Below are 24409 nucleotides of genomic sequence, written 5' to 3'. Positions count from 1 at the left end.
ACCCTCCAGTGCCTTCTTTTTATGCTTAGAATAAAACCTAGTGATCTGACTGTGACCAACAAGGCCTTGCATGATCTGGACCTGGCCCACTCTTCCAGACTCATGTCCCCCAATTTCTCCCCTCAGCCTCCCCAGCTGAATTTATCCTCCCACATCTCATGCTCTTTCCTTGGCATTGACCTTACACTTCCTGATCCCTCTGCCTAGAATCTTCTTGGCCCAGATTGTCTCATTCTAACTCTTTCTCATCATTCAAGCCTGCTTGAATATCACTTGCCCAGACACACTGGGTCTAAAACGACACCCAACCCTATCCTCTTCTCCTGCTTTACTTTTCTTCTTAGCATTTACAGCTTGACCTGGACCTTATTATTGTCTGTCTCTTCCACTAGAATGAGATCTCCATGAAGGTAAACACTTTGGTTTTCACACCTTTATATTCCTGGCTCCTAGAGTTGTATCTGTCACATAGTAGACACTCAGTTAATGAATGTATATAGTGGCAAAAGTTGGCCACAACACAATAATTGTGATGCTTTCACAGGCATTGTGAGCCATCCTTATTTATTAATAACTAGAGGCCTGGTGCACGAAATTTGTGCATGGGGGGGGGTGTGTCCCTCAGCCCAGCCTGCACCCTCTCCAATCTGGGACCCCCTTGAGGGATGTCTGACTGCCCGTTTGGACCTGATCCCAGTAGGATCGGGCCTAAACGGGCAGTCAGACATCCCTCTTACAATCCAGACTGCTGGCTCCCAACTGCTCACCTGCCTGCCTTCCTGATTGCCCCTAACTGCTTCTGCCTGCCAGCCTGATCACCCCCTAACCACTCCCCTGCCAGCCTGATTGCCCCTAACTGCCCTCCCCTGCAGGCCTGGTCACCCCTAACTGCCCTCCCCTGCAGGCCTGGTCACCCCCAACTGCCCTTCCCTGCAGGCCCGGTCACCCCCAACTTCCCTCCTCTGCTGGCCTGGTCACCCCTAACTGCCCTCCCCTGCAGGCCTGGTCTCTCCCAACTGCCCTCCCCTTCTGGCCTGATCACCCACAACTGCCCTACTTTGCAGGCCTGGTCCCTCCCAACTCCCCTCCCCTGCTGACCGTCTTTTGGCGGCCATCTTGTGTCCACATGGGGGCAACCATCTTTGATCACATGGGGCAGCCATCTTGTGTGTTGGAGTGGCAGTCAATTTGCATATGACTCTTTTATTAGGTAGAATGTTTGCAATTGTGATATCAGAACAAATACAAAGGATCTCTAAAATAGTCTATAATGTCAAAGAAATCACTGACAAAAAGAGTCAGACAATCTGGTAATTGTAAATAAATATACATTAAACATACTGTGCCTTTGTCTTAATTAATATTAAAATATATACATTTTTATATTCATGGAAATAACCTGTGGGAATAAATGACTATTAATGGCCACCAATGAAAATCAGAGAAACACTAGTGTTATAAGATTTATGAATGTTTTCAAGTCATGTAAAGGAAAAATGTCAGCTTTCAACTCCTGGCTTTCCAGTAAAAGGATATAAAACAGCATTGTAATTATGTCCTGCAGATGTTGTGCTAATAATTTTCCCATTGCATATGAACTCAATCAGGTGAGGGGTGGGGGGGGTGATATACTTCCATATTCAGTGGGATTAGCTCATAAGCAAGAAGAAAGCATATTCTGCTGCGCCACATACACTCCCGGAGTTAAGTCCCAATGAAAGCAAAAGCCCATGGTCCTTCCAGCCAGATAACATCATAAGTGACAAATTCCTTGGAACTAGTTGCCATTTGATTCTAATGTTTTTTCTTCTTTTTCTGCCCATAATTTAAAAGAACACAATCCAAAAAAAATTCCATTACTCATGCTCCATGATAAATTAGTGGCATGTGAATAACCAACTTGTAAAGGGACAAAAAGTCATCATAAATTATGTTGCTTCTTGAAAGTCCTTTTGTAAGTAAATCAGCATTTTAGGAAGTGGCTTTTTTTTTTTCTTTTGCTATAGGCATTATCTGAATTTAGGCAATAATTTTGGCTTATCGGGCTGTAATTAACTGAATGAGGTATCTACAACCCCTGTGAGATAAGAGTCTCTACAACTATTTAACACAGTGGACTTGTTTCTAAGAATTAGTTCTCCGCCATGGACAGGTCACATTCTTATTTCACGCTTACTCTCACTGAAATGGTAAAGATCTTTCTTTGAAATGGCTTTCTTGGAGCAACTATAACCCGAAAAGACAGTTAATGCCAGGAAAGAGCAAAACAACATGACAAAAATAACGAAGAAATAGGCATTGTCATATGGTTTAGATTTGGGATTTTTTCTCTTCTGCAGCATTTTTACTCTGCTTCCCAGTTCTCTCTCCAGTAGTTGAAGAACACTGAAAGATTCAAGAAGCCAGTTCTCTTCATTCATACTGCAGCCTTCCTCAAGAATAACACAAAAGGGTAACTTCAACTTCAAATCAAACTGGCATCCTGTTCACTTCCTCCTGCACCCCCTCCTTCGTAAGGCAGCCACTTCCCTTCTCGCTGGATTCCAACTACTTGACGTGATTTGCCCTAAAACTCCAAGTATCTTGAGAAGAAAACTCATTTCTAAAACTGAAACTAAAATGCACTTGCAGACTGAATACAAATGTAAGTGTTCTTTGCAACTTTAGTCAAAACACGTTTTACTATTAGAGTAACATGCAAGCTTGACTTCTCTTTTTTTATAGGAAAAATTAATTGAAGTTAAAAAGGACACAGATTTGGTGTCTATTATTTTTAAATAATAATCTGAATCATTCCTCTCATTTCATGTATTTGATTTTGAAAAAGTAAGAGAAAGAAAACGCCTAATTTCAAATCTTCAGAATCGACTCCAAACTTAATATTATCATTGTAGTTCCCAAACAAAACCATGTTCTAACTTCACTCTCCCAAAAAAGGACATGCTTTCATGAGTTTCTCAGAAAATGAAATCCTGAACCGTCCTGGGCAGGTCAATGGCATGGGGAAACTGCAGTGTAGTTTGTCCTGGATCAGGTCCCCTTGGTTGATATTAGTGGCCCAGGCTTCTGGGGACTCAGGGTGCCTATTGTGTTTTACCAGCACAGACATCGAAAGTAAATTGTTGTTTTACAAAGTCGTGAAATCCTATCTCAGCTACAAACATGCTCAAACACACACAAACCTTCCATCTCTGGCCAAACGACAATCCCAGCTGTTTCAGCCTCGGATCCCAGTTCTCATGGCCAAGCACGCCCCCTTTGAAGTGGAGAGCACCTCTGCCGACCTGCCTTTTGCAAACTTTGCACTGTTTCTCTAAGCCTGACCCCTGAACTGATTGTCTGATGGCTAATTCACATGCTAAGCTCGCGGTATATCAGTATCACTGGCTTGCCTGCGTTTGTCATTAAGGGTTTGTAGTAAAAAGAAAGATGAAAGAGAAAGGTGTAATATTAGACCAGCAGCCAAACAGCTTATGAGTGTGTTTTGAAAATGTGACTTATAAGAGAAATAGGCAATTCATTTTAAATAAGTCTTTCAAGTTATATAGAAGGACTACACGTTTTTGGTTTTTAACTTCCCTGACTTTTATTCCTTTCTTTCCAAACTATTGGCTACTGTTGAAAGTGTGTCTTACTCATGAACAATGGCATTGCATAAGAAAATAAAGCTTAATTCTTCAACAGTGCCTGAAACTTAGCTGTCCTTCTACCACCATCACTGTCACCAAAGTAGTCTAACAGAAATTAAAGAAAAGGGTGTATGTGGAGGCTTCTATTTGAAAAAGCTAAGAGGCTTGTTAAATAAATTACCAGTTTTTCTGAGCTGTTAAGATAACCTGTTGTCCTATACATATATACAGAAGATGACAAATCTAATTTTTAAAAATTTTCATCACAAGAAATAACTTCATTAAGCATTATTTTGTCCACAAGAGTTATGTTCTATTAATACTGTGAAAGATAGTCTATTGGGATATCTTGGCAAATGCTGCACCAAAATTCTTTTAAAAAATAGTGGGGCCTCTAAATGTGGATAATGGCTCTTTGAACAGACTCTAAAGACCCATTTCCATAGACTGGACCAGTTCTTTTAAAGAAATACATAAGGAGAAGTCAAATAAAAGGGGTGGGGCAAAATGAGAAGATTAAAAAGAGAGTAAAAGATTAAAAGAGGGAAAGAAATAAGGAAAATTCAAAAGGAAAAAAAGATCAAAAAGAGGATTAACCATGTTACTTGTTGTTTTTCAGAAATTAAAAAAGTATGGAGGATAAGGAATTTGTTTCCTTTTGGCCCAAGAAAAATGCCAATTATGGTAGCTAAACTGCCCGGATCACATATCAGCATGCTTTGGAAATGTGAGAAATGGATGGGAAATATAAACACGGAGCAATAGCTTACAGTTATGTTATGAATTAAGCCAGAAAAATATCAAGATTTAGTCACTGAATAAGCTGCCAAGGTTAATTTTCCCTGATGAACTTGAGCAAGATCAGAATAGAAGCGATAGCACTGTAGCTGCATGTTTTCTGCAGTACCCCCTTTTCCCCCCAGCTTTCTAGAGTCAAATTCTTCATTTTCTCATGGAAAACAACTCCAGGCTAAGAACATAGTCAACAATAATGAAGTCATGAAATTCCCTTTCATTTCTTGATTTTTATTTGATCAGTGCCCTAGGTTCTGAGTTTAGCTCTCTGATATAGTAAAACCAGGTAGCCAACACTGTCCTGCAGAGTCATCTAATAATGGTCTTTGTATGTTACTATCTTTTGGCTTTTTTGTTGTTGTTATTATATCATTTTGATATTGGGAATTGATCATTTAAATTCACTTTAAAATATAGAAAGTGTTTCAGTTTGCATATATTTGATAAAATTGATCTTACACATCTTAAAAAGGAATAGACACTTTGTGTGTGTGTGTGTGTGTGTGTGTGTGTGTGTGCGCGCACACGCATACACATGCCAGATGTTATTACTGGTGAATTTATAGCAATTTTTTCCCATTTTTTTCTTGTCCACATATTTCCTTTTGAGTTTGGCATTTTTTGCTGTGTGGATGCCTGTACTCCAGCTAACCTAAAACTAAACATGTTTGAGTTTTTTTTTTTTTAACTACAGATCTTTTTAATTGCTAAATATTAATTGCTTAAAATCAGAAAATTAAATAACTTAGAAGTTCTAAAACATAAAGCAGGGCAAGAGTAAATCATGAAAGAGAAGCTAGAATGAAGGGAAATAATTTAAAATTTATAATATAACATGAGTACCAGATGAATTCTAATAAAGATTTAAATCAAAAAGTAAGTGATAAAATTATATAAAAATGTATTTATGGCATTTTGTTACTCTAATGATATATTCAATATATTCTCTCTCAAACACTGAGGATAGATCGGTAGATGATAGATAGATAGATAGATAGATAGATAGATAGATAGATAGATAGATAGATAGATAGATAGATAATAGATAGATAGATAGGTAAACAATGGCAATTTAATGGAACTTTGAATAGCATTTAGTAGCATCTCATTTTCCTCCTCCTCTTTTATAAACTATGTAAAACTTTTCCTAAATCCTAGGTGCTTTTAGTTTTATTCGGATTCATCTTAAAGGCAGGTAGTACAGAATACAATCCAGAAAAGTGCATGAATTTTATATTAATTGACCCTTTGTCAGTTGTCAAAAGGAGTGGACTGTCACTTCTGAGGCAGGTCATGAGAAACAAACAACTTAGGTCAGGAGCCACACTAGCTACTTTACCTCCTGCCACCACTCTCTTGCATTCACTTTGAGGTGAGTGTCATGCTGAAGCTAAGGCAAGAAGGATGACGGGTAATGGAAGCCAGTACAAAGTTGGTTGAAATTAGAGTTGCTGACCATGGCAATCCCACTTCTGAAAATCCATCCTATGGAAACAAAAGTGCCAAGATGGGAATATATGTAAAGTTTACCCCAGTATATTTACTAGCAGAAAATAATCTGACTACCCATCCATCCACCATAACAGGGTAGTTAATTTTGTCCATATTTTTAGTCAGGACATTGGAAGTAAAAACAAATCAATAGAGAAAACCCCCAGATCACATGACCTAATGCTAGACCTGACCCTCTTCTGCCTTGTTCTCTTTCTTTATAGCAGTTTATCACTCATACTAGTAGCCCATTGCACAATATTGTGTGCAGTAGGCCACGTGGGAGCCGGCGGGAACCGCAGTGCACTGCCGGGAGCTGCGCTGCTTCCACAGGAGGTGGGAGGGACCCGCGCTGCTTCTGCAGGAGGTAGGCCCACTGTCTCCTCTCCGGGCCTGTGCTCGGCCACCACAGAGGCTGTGGGCCGGCCCCCCAGTCCCCCAGAGGCCCTCCACAGTAACAAAGCAAGCGTCCCACCCCAGCCACTCCGCACCCACTGCCCAGAGGCCCTCCATCGCCGTGGCAACGAAGCAAGCATTCCACCAGGCCTCTCACGCTGCCTGCTCTCAGTGGCAGCCCCCCAGGACTGCGGACTCTGGCAAGGCTGAGGGGACTGGGCGCTGCCATCTTGTGGCTATCAGTGTTGCCATCTTTGTGATGGAGTGACGGTTAATTTGCATATTACCCTTTTATTATATAGGATGGGATACAAAAAAATTAATAGGACAGAAAGGCCCAGTCATGACCACTCCTTTCAAGGTTATTTTTGCATGTGCTCAAGGACCTGGATGATAATGTCATTTTATGCATTTATATCCAATCTTCTACTTATACATGAAAATACAAAAAAGAACAAGAGAATCGCCATGGTGTCCATACATTTGAATGCTTACTAACTGCTACCTACTATTGTAATAAGCATCCATGTGAACAAGCCCTTAAATTCAAGTTCTTGAAATACTCACCCAACAAATATTTATTGAATAGTCATTAGGTTGAAGGGAAATTATCTTGTTTATTTCTCATGACAACCCTGTGAGGGACGAGCTAATATCTCTATGTGATAGCTAAGAAAACCACAACTCATGAGGTTGAATGAGTTGCCCATTCAGCTAATCAGTGGGATTTGGAATTGTAAACCAGATCTTTCTGAAGCCAAGCCACTCTGGATCTTGTTACACTACATCACAGCAGCTTCATCTAAAAACACAGTTAGCATTGTTGTCAATGAAGAGATTGGAAACACCCACTTCTCTGCCCAAAGGAGAGTGGTTAAGTAAATTATGGTACATCTGACAGTGGCCACTAATGCAGGAGAACTAGATGATATATATAGAAAGGTTTTCGATATACATTATATAGACATAAAACAATTCAACAGCTAAGAAAAGACAGAATAGTGTTTATTGAATATTCTTATTTGAATACCAAAGAAGGGATACACACATATATCTATCTCTATATATGTACATATATGGATATACCCACCACATGTGTCTACGTATTTTGAGCACAATATACTAGAGTCCTTTTAATAGTAGCTGTCCCTACAGAGGACTGGGGGGTCTATGGTAAGAAATTAAATTACCATGAAAGGTTTACCAAGTGTGCTATTAAACAATGTGGTCATAGTGAGTGCTATATAGACATAGAGTCGTTCCAGATCCCTTCCTTGGCACAGAATGGGAATGCATTTCTCCCAACCTTTTTGAGATTAGGTCATGTGGCTTGCTTTGGTCAATAAAATGTGAACACATATAAAATGAATCATGTCTGAGTGTTAAAAGCTACTGCCCAACTTACCCTTCTATCTCAACTGAAAGCATGTGCAGAGATAAAACATCCATTAATCAGAGTCCCCAAGTGACCGTGGTGAGCAGAGTTCTCCTGCCAAACCTACACTGCACATGTAGAGAGAGCAAGAAATACACCTTCATTGTCTTAAGCCACTAAGAGTTGAGATTGCTTATTATGGCAGCATTGCCCAGCCTATCCTGACTGATACAGCACAGAAAAGAAATCCCAAAGTACAAAGAAACATAAACCTAACAATTACATTCAAACTTGTTAGTATTTTAAAATGTTAAGGGGGTGCCAAAACCGGTTTGGCTCAGTGGATAGAGCGTCGGCCTGTGGACTCAAGGGTCCCAGGTTCGATTCCGGTCAAGGGCATGTACCTTGGTTGCGGGCACATCCCCAATAGGGGGTGTGCAAGAGGCAGCTGATCGATGCTTCTCTCTCATCGATGTTTCTAACTCTCTATCCCTCTCTCTTCCTCTCTGTAAAAAATCAATAAAATATATTTTAATAAATAAATAAATAAATAAAATGTTAAGGGGGAAAATGTGATTTAAAATAATAAGTTGATTCATTCACTTCTTGAGTAAATATTTATTGAGGAACAAATATGTCCCTGGCAATTATAGGCACAAGGGAAATACCATTAAATAAGACAGACAAGGTCCCCACTCTTGCAATTAACACAAATAAATGAGCAAGAAGAGATCAGGTAATGATGTGTGCTCTGGTGAAAATAAAAGTCTCATGATGTCATGGGAGGGACTGGGTGGCAAGTTTGGGAGGTCAGAGAGGCCTCTGGGAAGAAATCACTTCAACTGATGGTTGCAATTACAATGATAGTTCTAAAACCACAGAGAAGTTTCTTTAAACTTCTTCACAGTCTCCAAATATTCTTGAGTATGCCTATGTTTCATTTTTACATCAGAATAACACCATAAAATAAATAGATCACAGTGGGTAAAGTGTGGAGTACTAGAGTAGGAAACCCAGGAGGTCCTGCTTTCACTGAGTGAGGGACCATATTCAGTTACACCTGCAGATGGAACCGATAGAATCCTAAGTGGAGACAGAAGCAAATGTTGGCACCTCTCTAAGTGGGGAGGCCACCAGTTGAAAATGTATCCCACAAAACATCAATCAAGATAGCAGTAAAAGGGGTGAAATGCGTACACACATAAAAACAATTGAAAACATATTTGCCTAATTATACAGACAAAGATATCAAGACCCATGCTGAAAGGAGATGAAAACCTAGGCGGTGCGGAATCTGCTCTGATGGAACCCAACTCCAGGGCTGGTAACATGGCCTCAGGGACAAATGCCACCAATTACAACAACATTAAAGAGTTAATAAGGCTTGTGAAGTGTTTCCAAAAAAAGGAGGATCTGAAAGAAGGAAGCCACAATTCCGCTTTTATCAGCAGTTACTCTTTTATATTTTTGTATCAAACTAACTTTATTAAATTATTCTGCAAAGGTCAAGTGGGATGTGTCTTTCCTGATCTATTTTCATATTTCACGCCACAGACTGAGCGACTGGATAATATACACTGTATTTCCAAAGACTGGAAGACATTTACACTCAAGTGCTGATTTCCTGTGTGTGATATTAGTCACTTAGACAATGGGGTTTTATACAATGTTGTGTATGTGTAGGAACTCGGCCAATTCTTTTTTTTTTTTTTTTTTTTTTTTTTTTTGGTGCTTAAAAATCTTCCCGTTACCAGCTGTCAGAAACACAGTTTATCTGCTTGTCATTAGAAGAAGCAACTAGTTCCAATTCATCGTTGCAGCCATAAGGCGTAATATCCTCAGGTTGCCAAAACAATACTTTTCCTTAAATGAATATTCAAAAGGTGTAAAATCCATTTAGCTGCTAGATAATAATTTACAAGCTACCAAAGTTCTTGTAGTTAAGATGTCTTCTCCCAAATATTGAGACAATGCTTGAGACATAGAAAGGCTGACCAGTGCAAAAGGGGACCCCAAAATCTAAACTTGTATTGCATCACTGTGATGAGCATTTTAAAGGTGACATTGAAAAAAACAGATATTTATGTATTTTTATTCAACATTTTAAAATTTTTTCACCAATTCAAAAATATTATCTCACTTTTCTTTCAGCATTCCTAACAAGTAGGTCTGAAAACAAGTGTATCTATTATATTTAAGGTATAAAGAATTATCTGTGTGGTGCATAATAACCAAGGGTAAATGGTAAGCAACCATTTGAGTCCATTCAATAAACATGTCAAGCAAGTTGACAATGAATAAAATAAAGTTGGAAACATAGAAATGCCCAAGAGACTGTCCTCATCTTCCAGAAATTTAAACTATGGAGGAGATACACAAGTTGAAAATAGTTATGAGACTGTTCATATGGGCAAATCTGATGTTCCAGATCTCCTGGAACTATTTAAAAAACATCCTATAACTATAAAAGAACATTCTCACTTTCTTAAAGTACAAATACCCACACTTCTTAACCCCAAGAAGTCCAACCTTTGACCAGATTCCTCTCATCCAAACAGCTGTGGGAATGCTGGGTAAATGACTACAGTCAACCATCTGACTTTGGATGGCTGCTGTACATGACACCTCTTAGCCTCCCCACGTCGGTCTTCCTTGGGCAGCACCTGCTGGTATTCCACCACTGCTCCCCAACTTGGGCCTAGATCCTTCCTTCATTGCTTAGGACAGTAGCTGAGGCCTAACTTTTTCTGAAGTCAGGAATAACAGAAAGAAACTGTGAAACAGAAAAGTTAAACCTTGGTATAATCTGTGAGCCCTCTGAGACCCTCTCCACCATTCTCCATTATGCTCTCTCTATAAGGGACTGCTGTACAGACCCACATGTTTGGCTCCTGTGTCCTCTGGCTTCTAACTGGGTTCAGCCATGGGGAGTCCCATCAGGAGCTGGGAGAGCTTTCCCTCCCTCACTCCCCTTGCAGCTGCCTCTGAACATCTTCATCACAGGCCAACTGCTCTACAGGACTCTCTCGCCAGGTTTCAGGAAGCTCTCCCACCCAGCTCATAGCAGCCCTCCTTCTCTCTCCCTTGCATAATCCCTTGCAATTCCCCTACATCCCTCCAACTTTATAAATAGTCTCTTTATTAAAAACCCTTCTCTACATTTCCAAATTCAAGAGTGTCATCTGTTTCCTGTTGACCCTGACTGATACAACCCATGATTGCCTGAGGCCCACACCCAGATGTTCCCGCCGGGTTCTCCTCCTGTGCTTCTGGGAACAGTTTACTTCCTTAGTCAGTCTCTACTCTTCCAAGCCCAGAAAGAAGGAATTGGTTTCCTACAAGTAAATATAATATGTAAGCTTAAAACCCCACCTACAAAGATGGCCTTTGACATCCATCCGTCTGCAAAGTTGCTCAATTTCTCAACATCTGAACATATGTTCTTTACTCTCCATTCCAGGGTAGGATATTTGTGTTCCCTTTACATAACCTAAGAGACAACTAGAGTATTTGGGGAAGGGGTACAGTTTGCCGCCAAAAATAATTTAAACTTGGAGCTTAGAAAAAGAAGAAAGGCAGTTCTTCCCATTTTTGCCTATCAAGGCTAAGCAAAGAGATCCTGGGGCCCATCTCCAAAAAGCATCCAGTCACAAACTTTTGGATAATGAGTAAGAATGGATCATCCCAGTCAACCTGTAACAAAGGGAACTGCACGTCTAGAGCTCTCCACTGATGAAAATGCAACTGGGCTACTGAGAGTTAACTTACACCCCCACCAAGCTTTTGGGGGCACAGCTTAGAAAGGGGACAATCATGGCAGACACATGTTCCTTCTTCCATGAGTTTCTTATTGGGCCCCTGAGGTTGAAAGTCTCTCAATCCATTTTTAAGGAATAAAGAATTGTCCCATTTTTCCAAATCTCAGATCCTCTGAACCCTATAAACTGGAGAGCCCCACAAGGCTCTGGCTGTGGGCTTGTCTTACTGGAGAATCTGGGAGGTCCAGCTCCTGTCTGATCCCCTGGCTTCTTTTGACTGGCAACGCCACAGCTGGTATCATATAAAAATGGAGCCGATATGCCCTTTGCCACTGCATCTGCCCAGGAACTTCCTTCTTATCCCTAGAGATTCAGCTCCAGGGTCACTTTCTCTGAAAAGTGTCCTCTCTCCTTGGGATCCCACACTAAATATTCCTTACATGTTACTTTGTGTTCCAACCTTTCATTCACTGATCTAGCTCCCTCAGGGCTGTAGTCTTTTGACATCAAGAACTGTCTTACTCATCAGGATAGCCCCACTGCCCAGCACACAATAGGAGTTAGAAAGGTATTGAATACATTAATTAGGAAATAAAACCACTGCCTAACTCCATCACTCTGCAAGCAGTGGATGTGTGGGGCTTATTTTCAAGGCTCAGGAGCTGTATAAATGCTTGGCTTCATGGAGGGGGGTGAGCCAGATGAGCAGGATCAAAGGGCAGTTATTATTTTTTTTTTTTTTTGCAGTTACGTGATTAAAACTCTCCTGAATGCCACAGGATTACAAGAGCCTGAGGAACAAGATGTCAACACACTTCTTGGGGAAAGACCCCAGCCCTGCTGATGTTTGTGTGGTGGGGCTTTGTAGACCTCCTACTGCGAATACAACACTATCCTGGCACACGCCAACCAAACAGAAATTCCTCAACTCACCCTGTCACAGCATCACTGCTCCTTTTTACCTCTCTTGCTCTGGGTTAAGAGCTGGTGGTGAAGTTTGGGGGGAAATGAGGCTAAAGTGTCTCCATATTACAAAGTGACTTCCGTTTCTCAGCTCTGCTTGGTAAGTGACCCTAAACACTCCTTCAGGTCCCAGAAAACTCATCAGTCAGTTTTCTGGTCAAGTGCAGTCAAGGCTTCAATGCAGCCAAAGACTTCTCGCTGCCCTAGCTGTTTTGGCTAAGTGGACAGAGCATCGGCCTGCGGACCAAAAGGTCCAGGGTTCAATTCCAGTCAAAGGCACATGCTCAGGTTGCGGGCTCAATCCCCAGCAGGGGCTGTGCAGGAAGCAGTCGATCAATGATTCTCTCTCATCATTGATGTTTCTATCTAACTTTCCCTCTCCCTTCCTCTCTAAAGTCAATAAAAATATTTTAAAAAATAAAGAAATAAACTGTATTTCTATACACTACAGAAAAAATTTTTTTAAAAAAAGACTTCTGAGTTCTCTGTCAACCCTCCCTGCATCCATCTCTATGGATTCTGAGTCCAGCAGTCTGAGTGCACCAAAAAATTAGTCTGTTTGTTATTGTTGTTGTTATCAATAACTCCTCAGATTGCTAGACAGCCAGAGTTGAAAACCATACTAATTAGCTATTTCCCTTTTTTATTCTGATCCTCCCAGTGGTGAATCCAAAAATCAAGATCTTGTGCCAGCTGCATCCATCAGAAATACAGAAATATGGCTTTTAAATGACTTGTTAGACCCCCTGTCTCCCTCTTCTTTCCTAAGGCTTTGCACCAATTCAATATCAAGACCATCTGTTAACCTCTGGTTCATGAGCCAATGGATAGTCCCCTCTACCCCAGAGATTATTGCAATATCTCCCTTGTTCACCCCAATTCACATACACTTGAGGTTGAGCTTCTTCTTCAGAAGATCATGCAGGGACAGAGGGTATAAGAGAGTCACTCTTCATTCACTTCTTTATTCTTTTATTGAACAGGCAGTACTGAGTACCCATCATGGGTCAGCAATACCCAAGAGTAGATCTATTAAAAAGACAGAACTGGCTTATGTCACCAGCATTTGGCAAGAAGCCTGAGTGTAGCTCTATTTCTTCCTTTTCTCTCATAGATCATCTAAAACTAATTCCAGATCCATGAGTGCATGTCTAGGACCAAGACTGTCTTTGTGAATCTCTTTGCACAAATACTGCCACTTGTCACTTATTCCATTCTTCAACGTGTGATACAAGCTCTCCTTATTCATAAATGATTAAGCACCAAACATCATTTACTCAGAATGGTTGAGGCCCAAGTCTTCATCCCCCAAATAGATTTTGTTCCTATAGAGATGTTGGTTCTGATTCCAGTTTGAGGAGTGTTTCTTCCATGGCATGTCCATACAAAGAGTATTAATTAATCCATTTCCTCCCTCATTTAAGACTCTTTCTAAACTCACAACCATGAGTCAGTGACTTTGTCCATTACATTGGTTCTATATGCCAGCACTAATGAAAATCACTTCTAACACAGGATGTTCCCCAGATATCCAAATGTATGTGAAAATACATTTCCAAATTGGGTTGATTAAAAGCCCAAAACAATATGTTTGTTTCCATCACAGATGTGAAGTCTGATATCTATTCCTAGGAAAACTGCTGCCAAGGAATGACTCAGCAGCTGACATTAATGCAGCCATTTGATTTTCAGTTTTTACGTTTAACTTTACAAATTAAATTGCATAACTAAATGGATAAAGGGGATCCTCTCCAGACACATTCAGATTGAAGCCCAATTGACTGCCAAGGGTCAAAGTCCTTAAGGAGGATGAAAGTAAGGACCCTGGCCAGGGTTAGGATGGGGAAGTCAAAGCCGCATTCCTTTGGAAATGGATTCAATACCAAAAAAATATATTAGGGAACAAATAATCTACAAAGACTGTTCAACAGGAGAAATATGAGCAAAGCAACAGATCTCAGAGGCATGCAGACATAAAAGGGCATAAAGAAGTATATCAAAAAGAGATATGAGCCACACATGGCACGTTCTGAGAAAGTGATATGTAACATCCAGTTGCTGTTGTGTAATCCCACATCCTGGTAGGTTTCCCTCCTGTATTGGGAGTGAGTTTTTTTAATGCCTGGTTTCAGCTTGAGTTGGGCATGAGGATAGGTTGATATAACGAGGTGATATTGCAGGCAGCATTTGGAAAGGCAAAAAGAAAACCACGTTCTGCCACTAGCCCAAGTAGAAGGCAAAGCCTGCTTCTGCTTTGTCGCTATGTGTGACCCTGGCCAGACTGATGAACAATTGTAGACCTCAGTGCACTCATCTGTAAATTGGGGCTAAATATGCCTGCCTTACAGGATTTTGTGAGGATTAAACAAGGTAACAAAAGTAAGTTGGATTACCTTCCTTTCCTCTTTTTATAATAGTTTTAGAAGAAATAATTGTCAGGAAAAGGGCAATGTAGTTGGCTGAAAGAATGAGTGTGTGAGCTGAAAAGACCTAAGGCATTTAAGGAATTTGGAATTTTTACCTACTACACTTCAGGTCCTTGGGGTTTTTAAAAGATGAACTCACGTGCTTTAGGTCAGTGCTGACCTTTCTGTGATGATGGGAATGTTTTATCTCTCTCCTCCCCAATGTGGTAGCTTTTGGCTATTGCACGCTTAGGATGTGGCTAGTGCAACTAAGGAATCACCTTTCGTTTCATTTACTTTTAATAACTTTAAATTTAAATAGTCATACATAGCTAGTTGCTATCAAATTGAAGAGTGCTCCTTGAGATCTTTCTGACTCTAAGCTTCTCCCACACAGTCTGGACTTGGGGAAGCAGAAGAGAGTGAGTTTAAGCAGAGGGGCTCTGGAATCACACTGCCTGCACTCAAATCCCAGCTCTGCCCCTGGATGATCTCACATAAGCTCCATGTGCCTCAGGTTCCTCATCTATATAAGAGGAATGCTAATGTCAACACCTGTTACATATAAGAGGATGGGGGAAATAAGTAAGTTACTACAAGCAAGAACCTCATGACTATTCATCTGATGAAAACAGTCCTCCTAATTCATTACAACTATGTATTTACTCCTCTGCCTTAACCACTAGGTTATGAGCACAGCTATAACACCAGTGCCAAGAATCATGATGGCACATTTAGACTCTCATAAAGTAAATAAGTGTTGGAGGGCCCAGCCACCAGTGTGACTCTGTGGTTGAGCGTTGACCTATGAACCAGGAGGTCATGGTTTAATTCCCAGTAGGGCATACGCCCGGGTTGTGGGCTAGATCCCCAGTGTGGGGCGTGCAAGAGGCAGCCAATCAATGAGTCTCTCATCATTGATGTTTCTATCTCTCCCTTTCCCTTCCTCTCTGAAATCAATGAAAATATTTTTAAATAAGTGTTGGAGGGAGGGAAAGAGAGAGGGAGGCAGGAAAGGGGAGAAGAAGAAAGGGAAAATGAATGAAATAGGCAGTAATGTTTTTCATGAAGAAGAAAGCTTCTAAAACAAAATAAAATATGACAGCTTTCGATCAAAATTTCAGTGGAGATGACCATGGGAGATGAAGATGAAGTGAGGTGCTCTGGGGGGAAGCATGCTTCCCAGTAATGGGCTGGGAGAGCTCTGAGAGAGTGGAGGAGAGAGGAAGCTGGACTTGGTTCCACATCTATGAAAATACAAACTTCAATCCGCAAAAGTGTGTCCAACCAAGCTTCTTCAAGAAAATACTATTGTGGGCTGTGTGACTTTATCTAATCTAAAAGGCGCTGTTAGGAGTGAAGTATATGTTTTGTTGGCTCCCCATTTCCAAGTTTTTATTAATATTACATTCACCAGTTCCCACCAAAAAAAAAAAAAAAGGCAGTTTTGGGCAAGTTTTCATAACTGTTTATTCATTATAAATAGTAAATATTTACTGCACTTTTTACATGAAAGACATTTTTACAACACATTGTTGTTGGTTGAGGCTGCAACACAAAGATAGACCTTCTCTTCATCCATCACCCACTAAGACCAATGTATGAACTAAACTCGGGACTATGTCTAGTCTCACTAACTCACTATGTCATAGTTCTTAACGCTAAAGGGAATGTATTTGTGCCTACCTCATTCGTGATTCCAAGCATAGAAAGAAATAAATAACACTGCCTTCCCCCTGCCTGTTTGTCTTAACATGTCCAAAAACAAATTTATTGACATTCTACAATGTCACCACAATAACATATGTAAACCTCAGTTTCTAGAATCTTTTCATATTGGATATTGTTGTATAATTTTAAAGTACAGGAGAGCCACGTGGACATTTCTGCTCTTGCCCTGCCTTTCCTAGAAAAGAGAAGAATGTAAACGTCGTCATTTTAAAAGCATTATTCTCCAGTACGGTCTCTAGTCAAAAGGAGCGAGCCGGTGTCGGTTGTCCAGCAAGCGGCGAACATCTTTGCATTTGACCACAGGGAATCACGGGCTGCGAAAATAAAGCACCTGCAAAAATATAGTTCTGATTCTGTATCTATGACCCTGGCATTGCCAAGGCGTCCGTGAGGTACACAGTATTGCACACTGATAAGCAGCTGTGGGAATGCACTCGCTTCTCCTCCCCCTCCCCGCCCAGGTAGGCTTCCACGTGAAACTGAATTGCGAAAACCACACACACCTCTCCCACGCTGGGAAAGAAAACCGGCTTTTCCTCCTCTTATCCCAGGTCCTATTAGCAAGACGTGTCCTTCTGGGACATTTAGTAACAACTGAAGTACAAGTGAGGATAAGAGAACAAATAATTTATTTGGGAGGTCCTTTATAGCTAGTCTATCTTCCTAAAAACGGTGGCATTTATTTGTATATCAATTTCCAGTGTGTAAAAGTCAAGGATTCCTCCGTGCCTGCTTCATTAAGTGAGCAGCTTAAAAGTTGTAGAAGTGTCAGCATTGGACATCAAGGTTATACTTTAGAGAATTCTCTGACTATATTTTAGAACATTCTGCTTGCCTGAACCAATCCAGATAGATCTCTCTCTCTCTCTCTCTCTCTCTCTCATACACACACACACACACACACACACACGTGCACACATGCACACACACACATACATGTGCACACACACACAAATGGAATGTTTTAGCTCCTTGATGATCAGCACTAAATGTTGGGATATTTGATATGTAGCCATGTTAAATCATTGCCTTAAAATGTTGCATTTGTCTTTACTGATCTGGGTCTTCCTTTTCTCCACGGCTTTTGTTCAGCATGTTCAAAAGAATTTGAAACCAACTACTGGAGAAAGAAAATCAATCATTCTCCTCTGTCTCCTGTCAAGACTGCCCCCCGAGAGGGTGATATTTTTTTTTCTGAGATTCTTCATGTCTCGGCTGTGGAGACTGGAAACAGGGCCAGTTTTACTCCAAGTGGACAGTCCACTTATGCGATATCTGGCTTGAGATAATGAAAGGCACCTGTAAGGAAACACACACAACTCTTTAGGTCATGCTGGGACAATTCACGGCAAGGGGCAAAATCAGCTACAGGCTGACACTGTCATATTTAATACCGTGGTATCAAAGGATGGAGACTAATATTTTTATTCCTGAGACAAGTTTGACACAACTCTGTGTCTTTGGGATTATACTCCACATGATCCTTGAGCTGACCTCATTAAGAACATGTGTTTCTAATGCCAAGGGTTAGTTCATTTTGGCCAACCCTTGTGTTTTACCTAGTGGCAATCAGGTTTCACATCGCAGCAATTAATAACCGCAAGATGTTGTTGACATCTGTTAAGAAAATAATTATACAAGCGAGTCCTTGCTGGAACCTCAGCCGGCTTAGCCCCAGTTGATCCTGGGATGCAAGGCTGAGTCAGGCGGCCACCTCCCCTTCCTTGAGGAAGAGTTGGAATTTTTTACCCTTCCAGGCGTAAATACCCCCTAGAAAGTCCAAGGCTTACTTTGTCCATACTGCCCATATTGGTAGCCTGTGACAGGGTCCATACTGTAGCCCGTGGTGCTGTAGGTGGGTGGACAATAGGACTGAGATGTTGGCAGACTGTCCAAGCTCTTCATATGGTCTAGTCTCTGACTGCAGCTGGCCGACACCGTGGTGGTAGGTTCCAGGCCCCCAGTGAGAGGAGAGAGAGCATAATCGGTCTGGGGCTGATGGGGTACCCCACCGTGGTTGGTCAGGAGTCCCATTACCTAAAATAAACAGGTGGATTAGGAAGGCGTGAGACTGAGAGGAGGACCATAGCCTACAGCTGACAGAATAACTGGAAAAGTCCCATTTGGGTTTCTTTGGAAATCTCCTGTTAAAGAGCTATCCTGAAGATGGTGACCTGAATTCAAAGTAGCAGAGGTATTACATCATGCCCAAGGATAACATCTGACTGCCCTTTCAGAAAAAGGAAACGGGAGGGTATAGGGGGAGGAAGGGAAAAGAAAAAGAAGGAAAGGGAAGAAGGGGGAAAAGAGAGAGATTACACCATGCCCCTAGTGATAAAATCAGACCTGGATTTCAAAGAAGGAGAAAGGAAGGAGGGACACAGGGACAGAGCTAGGGGGAGATTACATCTGTTCACATAGAATAATGTCTAACCATATATTACATCTGTTTCACCTGTGATTTTAAATATAAGCCATTTGCTTATATATATTTTTAAAAAGTTAAATGAATTCAAATCAAATTCTTATCCTGTGTTTCGAGATCTCTGTGGCTTTTTTCAAAGTGTTCCCTCTCAAGAAAGTTGCTCCCACACTAGCTGGTTTGGCTCCGTGGATAGAGCCTTGGCCTGTGGACTGAAGGGTCCCAGGTTCGATTCTAGTCAAGGGCATATGCCTGGGTTGCTGGCTCAGTCCCCAGTGGGGGGTGTTCAGGAGGCAGCCAATCAATGATTCTCTCTCATCATTGATGTTTCCATCTCTCTTTCCCTCTGAAATAAATAAAAAATATATTTTTTTAAAAAGAAAGCTGCTCCCTACCTTGGGCGTCCTTCAGTAATTAGAAGTAATTGCTCCATCCCTGAGGCTTCCTTGTACTTTTCTCACCCCGCCCACCCTGTAATCCTCACTTCACCTACATTGAACTGTGAGGGATTTGAGGGAAGTAGCCTCACCTAACAGAGTGCTTAGCACCTAGTAGGGAGGGATTAAAGGAAGAGAAGGAGGAAGGGAGGGAGGGAGGGAGGGAGGAAGGGAGGGTAAATGATTCTCTAAGTAACTGCTTCCCTTTGCTTAGTCTTCCACTTCTTCTCTAGACTAACATTTCCCTATAAATAAGTGTTCAATGAAAAGCCTGAAATGCAAGCATGTTATAAAAAGTCCACTCAGTTTTGTAAATAACCCTAAAGAGCAAGAGAACTTTAAAAAAAACAAACTGTGATAACAGAACAACTTTCAGATTAGCACGGTGACAAGTTTCACAAACGCAAGCTCCTTGACCCTTACAACACCTTGTTTCAGAAGTAAGTGGATAATTAATTTTGCAGCTGGAAACCTGTCACACGAGAGAGGAAGTGATTTTTCTCAAGTTCATACAAGTCAGTGGCAGGGCTCAAAAAGCAATTGTGGAAAAAAAATCAACTGCTGGGTGTAGAGCCTCCTGTGCTTACAAAATATCACCTGCTTACATCGTATGTAAATGCAGGGGCCCACAATGGCCCGGTATTGCCATAACAGTTCTGGTGTGTTTTACGAGGTTTGAAGGACATGAAGCTTAAAGTGTACCCAGAAGAGCAGGAGGAGGGGCAGTGATGAAACCCGATGCCTGACTCCAGGCCTTGTGCAGGCCTCCAAGGAAATTCAGGCCACAGGAGCTGGGATCTAGGGGTTCCAGCAAGGCAGGCGGGAGAGACTAGTCTAGCATCCCAGAAATTACATTCCAAAAAACAATGAGGCCACAATACCCTTTGGGAAGGGCGTGCATAATCCTCACAGCTAAACAAAATCTTCTTGAAATAAAGCTTTAAAATGATCCGCCTTCCATTAGCCCCAAGAGATGAGGGAGGGAGGGAGGAAGAGAGAGAAAGAGGGGGAGAGAAAAAGAGAGAGAAACCATCTTCTGTGGATTACCCATCTCCACTTCTTTGTCATAATATCCAACTTTTTAAAGCCATCCCTAGATTTTCTTGAGCTACGTAGTGAAATATCTTTTTAACAAGCTCTAAAAATTATGTATATTCTAAAAAACCATCATATGCAACAGAGCATAGTTTTGTTTTATTGGTGATTTGGGGGGAAGTGAAAATCACAGAATAAAGTAAGAATCCATAGGATTCACAGCTCCCGGAGAATGGAAAGCCACTAGAGCCTGGGCTCCCTTAGGGACCTACCCTACAGTTTATAGTGAGTTTACTTCATTTCTAAAAGTTGAACGTAACCTAGAATGCATTGAAGTTATTTCCCGAGTGTTCTTCGAACTACATGGTATGGGTTTTTTTCCCCCCTTTTTTGCCTTTCTTTGAACATATATAGACGATTTTACAGTGCATACCTGGAAATTCATAGACTTCAATTGATAATACTAATTTATTTAACATCTTAGTTCAAGCCAAAATTTATGTATGTCTATTAGAATAAAAGAGTCTTTAAAATAGAGATTGTTTGATGCCAAATGAATTCTTTTTAAATCAGAGGTACCTCTTTGTGTACTGGCCTAATGGGCAAGAATAGATCGGAAGGATTAAAAATACAAAATAATGTGATTTTTTTTTCATGAAAGGGGCATAATGACACAGAGTACAAATATCTTACTGTAAATAAGCTGTGCTAAGTAAAAAAAAAAAAAAAACCCTAGGAGAAAAACACAATTTTTTAACTATCAATCCATAAAGAAAATTATCCAGTAGTACTAGATAAAAAGGGAGCATGTTTTAAATTAATGCATCCTTCATGAAGATATATACTTGAAACTCAGTTTATGGTATGTCACTTTAAGGAAGAAATGGAATACCCTATGTACAGTTATAGTTGGAGAGTAAGAGCAGACTTTTATTCAAAACATGCACACTCTCCCATGAGCTATATGTACATTTTTGTGAAAAACTATTTTTAATCCTCTGCTATACATTTCTTGTTTGCATAACTTCGAAAGCAGCAATAACTTTGACCATTGGGGGCGGGGAGGGGGGCGGTGGACATGAAGATTCTAAGAGAAGAAATGAGTCCTTCCTGTAAGCAAAAACCAGCTTATGATGTTCATGGAGCAACTTTTTGCACTTGCTAAATTTAAAAAGAAAATGGTGTATAGGATTTACATCTAAGACCTTGAAACATACCTATTGAAGGAGGGAGATATCTTTCAGGGTCATATTCTAGGGCAATAAAAAGATAGTTCCTCAAAGATTCTAGGTCACTGTGTCTTTAAGACATCCGGGAGCATGACCCAATCGGAAAGGATGGCTGCCTGGTGAAGGAAAGAGAAGAGCAGCTTGTTGGCTCTTCCTAGCAGTACTGCCACTTGTCACACTTGGGGAGCTAGTGACAGCCCTGCTTTAGCAATAGCTCTGAGCTCAGCAGCCCAATCCTTGCAGTGGCTAATGTGCAGAAATTAAGAGGACCAGAGATCAACTGTCTTTGGTCCCTTTGACTTCCCTGATAGAACCAGAGAGATAGACATTCCCCACCAACTCTTATCTCACTGTAAATATCACATATTGTAATTGTGATTTGTTTCTCACAAACTGTATGAGAATGGGGAAAGATACACTAATATTTTCCTACAGTTGGTCTGAAATTAAAAGTCATAAATAATTATAACTAATGCAATTCACTTCAATATTTCACATTGATAAGACTTGAGAAATATACATCTTTTAATAGCTTGCCATTTAAAAACTAAAAATGAAATCTCTGTTGGAAAAAAATAGTGAATACATAAACACAAAATATATTGCTTTCCCCTAACATAATTTAAAACCTCAAATCTCTGTGGAAGGGTCCCATTTCACTTTTATGTACATTGCTTTAAAAGCTATTTTGTATTTCATGTGGTTCAAGGGAAGCTATGAAAATTTCTATTTGCTGCACAAAGAAGTTGGTAAATGAACTTCTTGGAATTCCCCCAATATGATTTTGGAATGTCTTCCAGTCATAATTTTTTTTTCTCTTTTAGAATATTGTCAGGATTTCTTTTATATATCATTTTCCTATGGCAATTGTAATTCAAAAACATAAAATAAAATCTTAATTTGTTGCAAAGTGTGTTCTTTTCCCCATAAACCATTAATAAGTTATTTCTACTATAAGGGATGGCATTTTTTGCCTGATTTTTTTTTTTTTTTTTTTATCTTGGGTGCAGGAAACAAAATTGCCTGGTTTTTACATACTATTTCAAAGGAAAAGAAACTCAGGGCTACTCAATTCTGTCTACAGAACACTGACCACATTATTAAATGCCAGGTAAATCCAGGAAGTACAAGGACCAGGAAAAGCATTGTCCTTTAATGAAAAATCTCAGTTCTGTCCTTTGGGAAAGGAATGTGGAGAGAAAAAAATTAGTTTTTCTTAGTCTTTATTTTTAAACATATTTTTATTGATTTCAGAGAGAAAGGGAGAAGGGGAGCGGAAAAGAAACATCAATGATGAGAGAGAATCATTGATCGGCTGCCTCCTGCACACCCCCTACTGGAGATCCAGCCTACAATCCAGGCATGTGCCCTGACTGGGAATTGAACTTTGACCTCCTGGTTCATATGTGGACACTAAACCACTGAGCAACACCAGCCGGGTGAGGAGAACTTAGTTTTTACTTTCAGTTGACTACAACTCTTAGGGGAGGCATCTAAAAAAAAACTATTAAAGATATTTTTAAATTGTTACCTACAAAAACATTTCCTAGATACCGTTTCTAAATTGTTTTATGGATAACCTTTACAAACAAATCCAAAGCCTTCGAATCATAAGCCATTTAAAAATTAAAAATGAAATCATTCACATTATTAGAGACAGTTTCTGAAGATCTCCTTAAACTCATTCTCAAATTTCAGAATTCCAAATAGGTTGTTTATATCTTGATTGGAAGATTGTACGGTTCAGGAAAAGCTAACTCTTTAGAATTGCTTCATGCCATATATCTCTTGAATGAATTTTCCTATTGTTAAGATTAAATATAAAAGATAAAAACTATGGGCCAAATTAAGGTCTACATTTAAACAATGTGTCTTTGAAAAATATTTGTCTTGGCATAAGCATTATGGTTTTACCTTCTGTTGAAAATGCTCAGGGCTTATCAGAAATCTAAAATGCTTTAGCAAACTATGGTGTACATCCAGACACTTCTATTTTTGTTAGTAAAAATCCTGGTTCGTGTCTTTATTTATTTTTGTTCTTCAGTCACCAGATGTTCTTCTGAGTTAATATTTAATAGCATACATTTATTTGCGTTTTAGAAGACAGTTGTGAATTACAGCTTTGTATGTTAGAAAAGGGTGGGTTTTTTTAACCTTCTACTCATCCCTCCAAATTTACTGGCTATATATATTTTTAATTTGGATGTGATTTATTTATAGAACCAAAAAAGATATATAGTCAAATGTTTATCCAAATGATTTTTGTCAACACGGGTGCTACCGAAGTCATCTAATGGTTAAATCTCAGCGACTGCATCTTCGAGGCTGAAAAGCTTACATTTGAACAGCAGAGTTTTTCCAGAAAACGTTGTCTTCAGATTCAAATGCCTTAGGAATTATCCTGCATTTGATTAGCATCTAAATAATTAGATTTTGGACCCTGTCGGTTTGAAAGCTAGGAGAGGGAAGTTGCCTGAAGGCAGAAGTTTCTCTGAAGGTAGGTATGGTGACCTTCTCACCCAGACCAGAGTGATGGGAAGGGCATGGCTGACCTTTACCTAACCAGAGAGAAACCTAGGGCCTGTCAAATGTCCAGCTAAATACACCCTTATTTTAAAATTTTAATCATTAGCTCACATTTTACAAGTAGCTATGTTTAATGCATGATGAAAAAGTGTGTGTACCAGACAAGTGTGGTTCAGATGTTGCATATATTTGCAAGTTTTGTTTGTGAAGAGCTCAG

The 24409-nt window shown here is 40.2% G+C and overlaps 1 protein-coding gene across 2 annotated transcripts in view; it reads right to left on the bottom strand.

Moving 5' to 3' along the window:
* Positions 1-17548: 17548 nt before the first annotated feature.
* The window catches only part of PAX3 (paired box 3), a 90607-nt gene continuing 83746 nt past the window's right edge, over positions 17549-24409 (bottom strand). The window contains exons 8-10 of one of the 2 annotated variants that reach the window (XM_008145109.3): positions 18334-18580; positions 17812-17842; positions 17549-17660 (exon numbers count right to left, since the gene is read on the bottom strand). In XM_008145109.3, the coding sequence (XP_008143331.1) occupies positions 17594-17660; positions 17812-17842; positions 18334-18580 (345 nt within the window). In that variant the 3' untranslated portion in view covers positions 17549-17593. Of the gene's footprint in view, positions 17661-17807; positions 17843-18333; positions 18581-24409 lie in introns of those variants that run through there. The other variant, XM_008145111.3, reaches the window with a different exon arrangement.

The sequence above is a fragment of the Eptesicus fuscus genome, chromosome 11 (genome assembly GCF_027574615.1).
Source record: "Eptesicus fuscus isolate TK198812 chromosome 11, DD_ASM_mEF_20220401, whole genome shotgun sequence".
Lineage (NCBI taxonomy): Eukaryota > Metazoa > Chordata > Mammalia > Chiroptera > Vespertilionidae > Eptesicus > Eptesicus fuscus.
The sequence above is the reverse complement of the archived record's forward strand: the minus strand, read 5'-3'. Positions and strand labels throughout refer to the sequence as shown.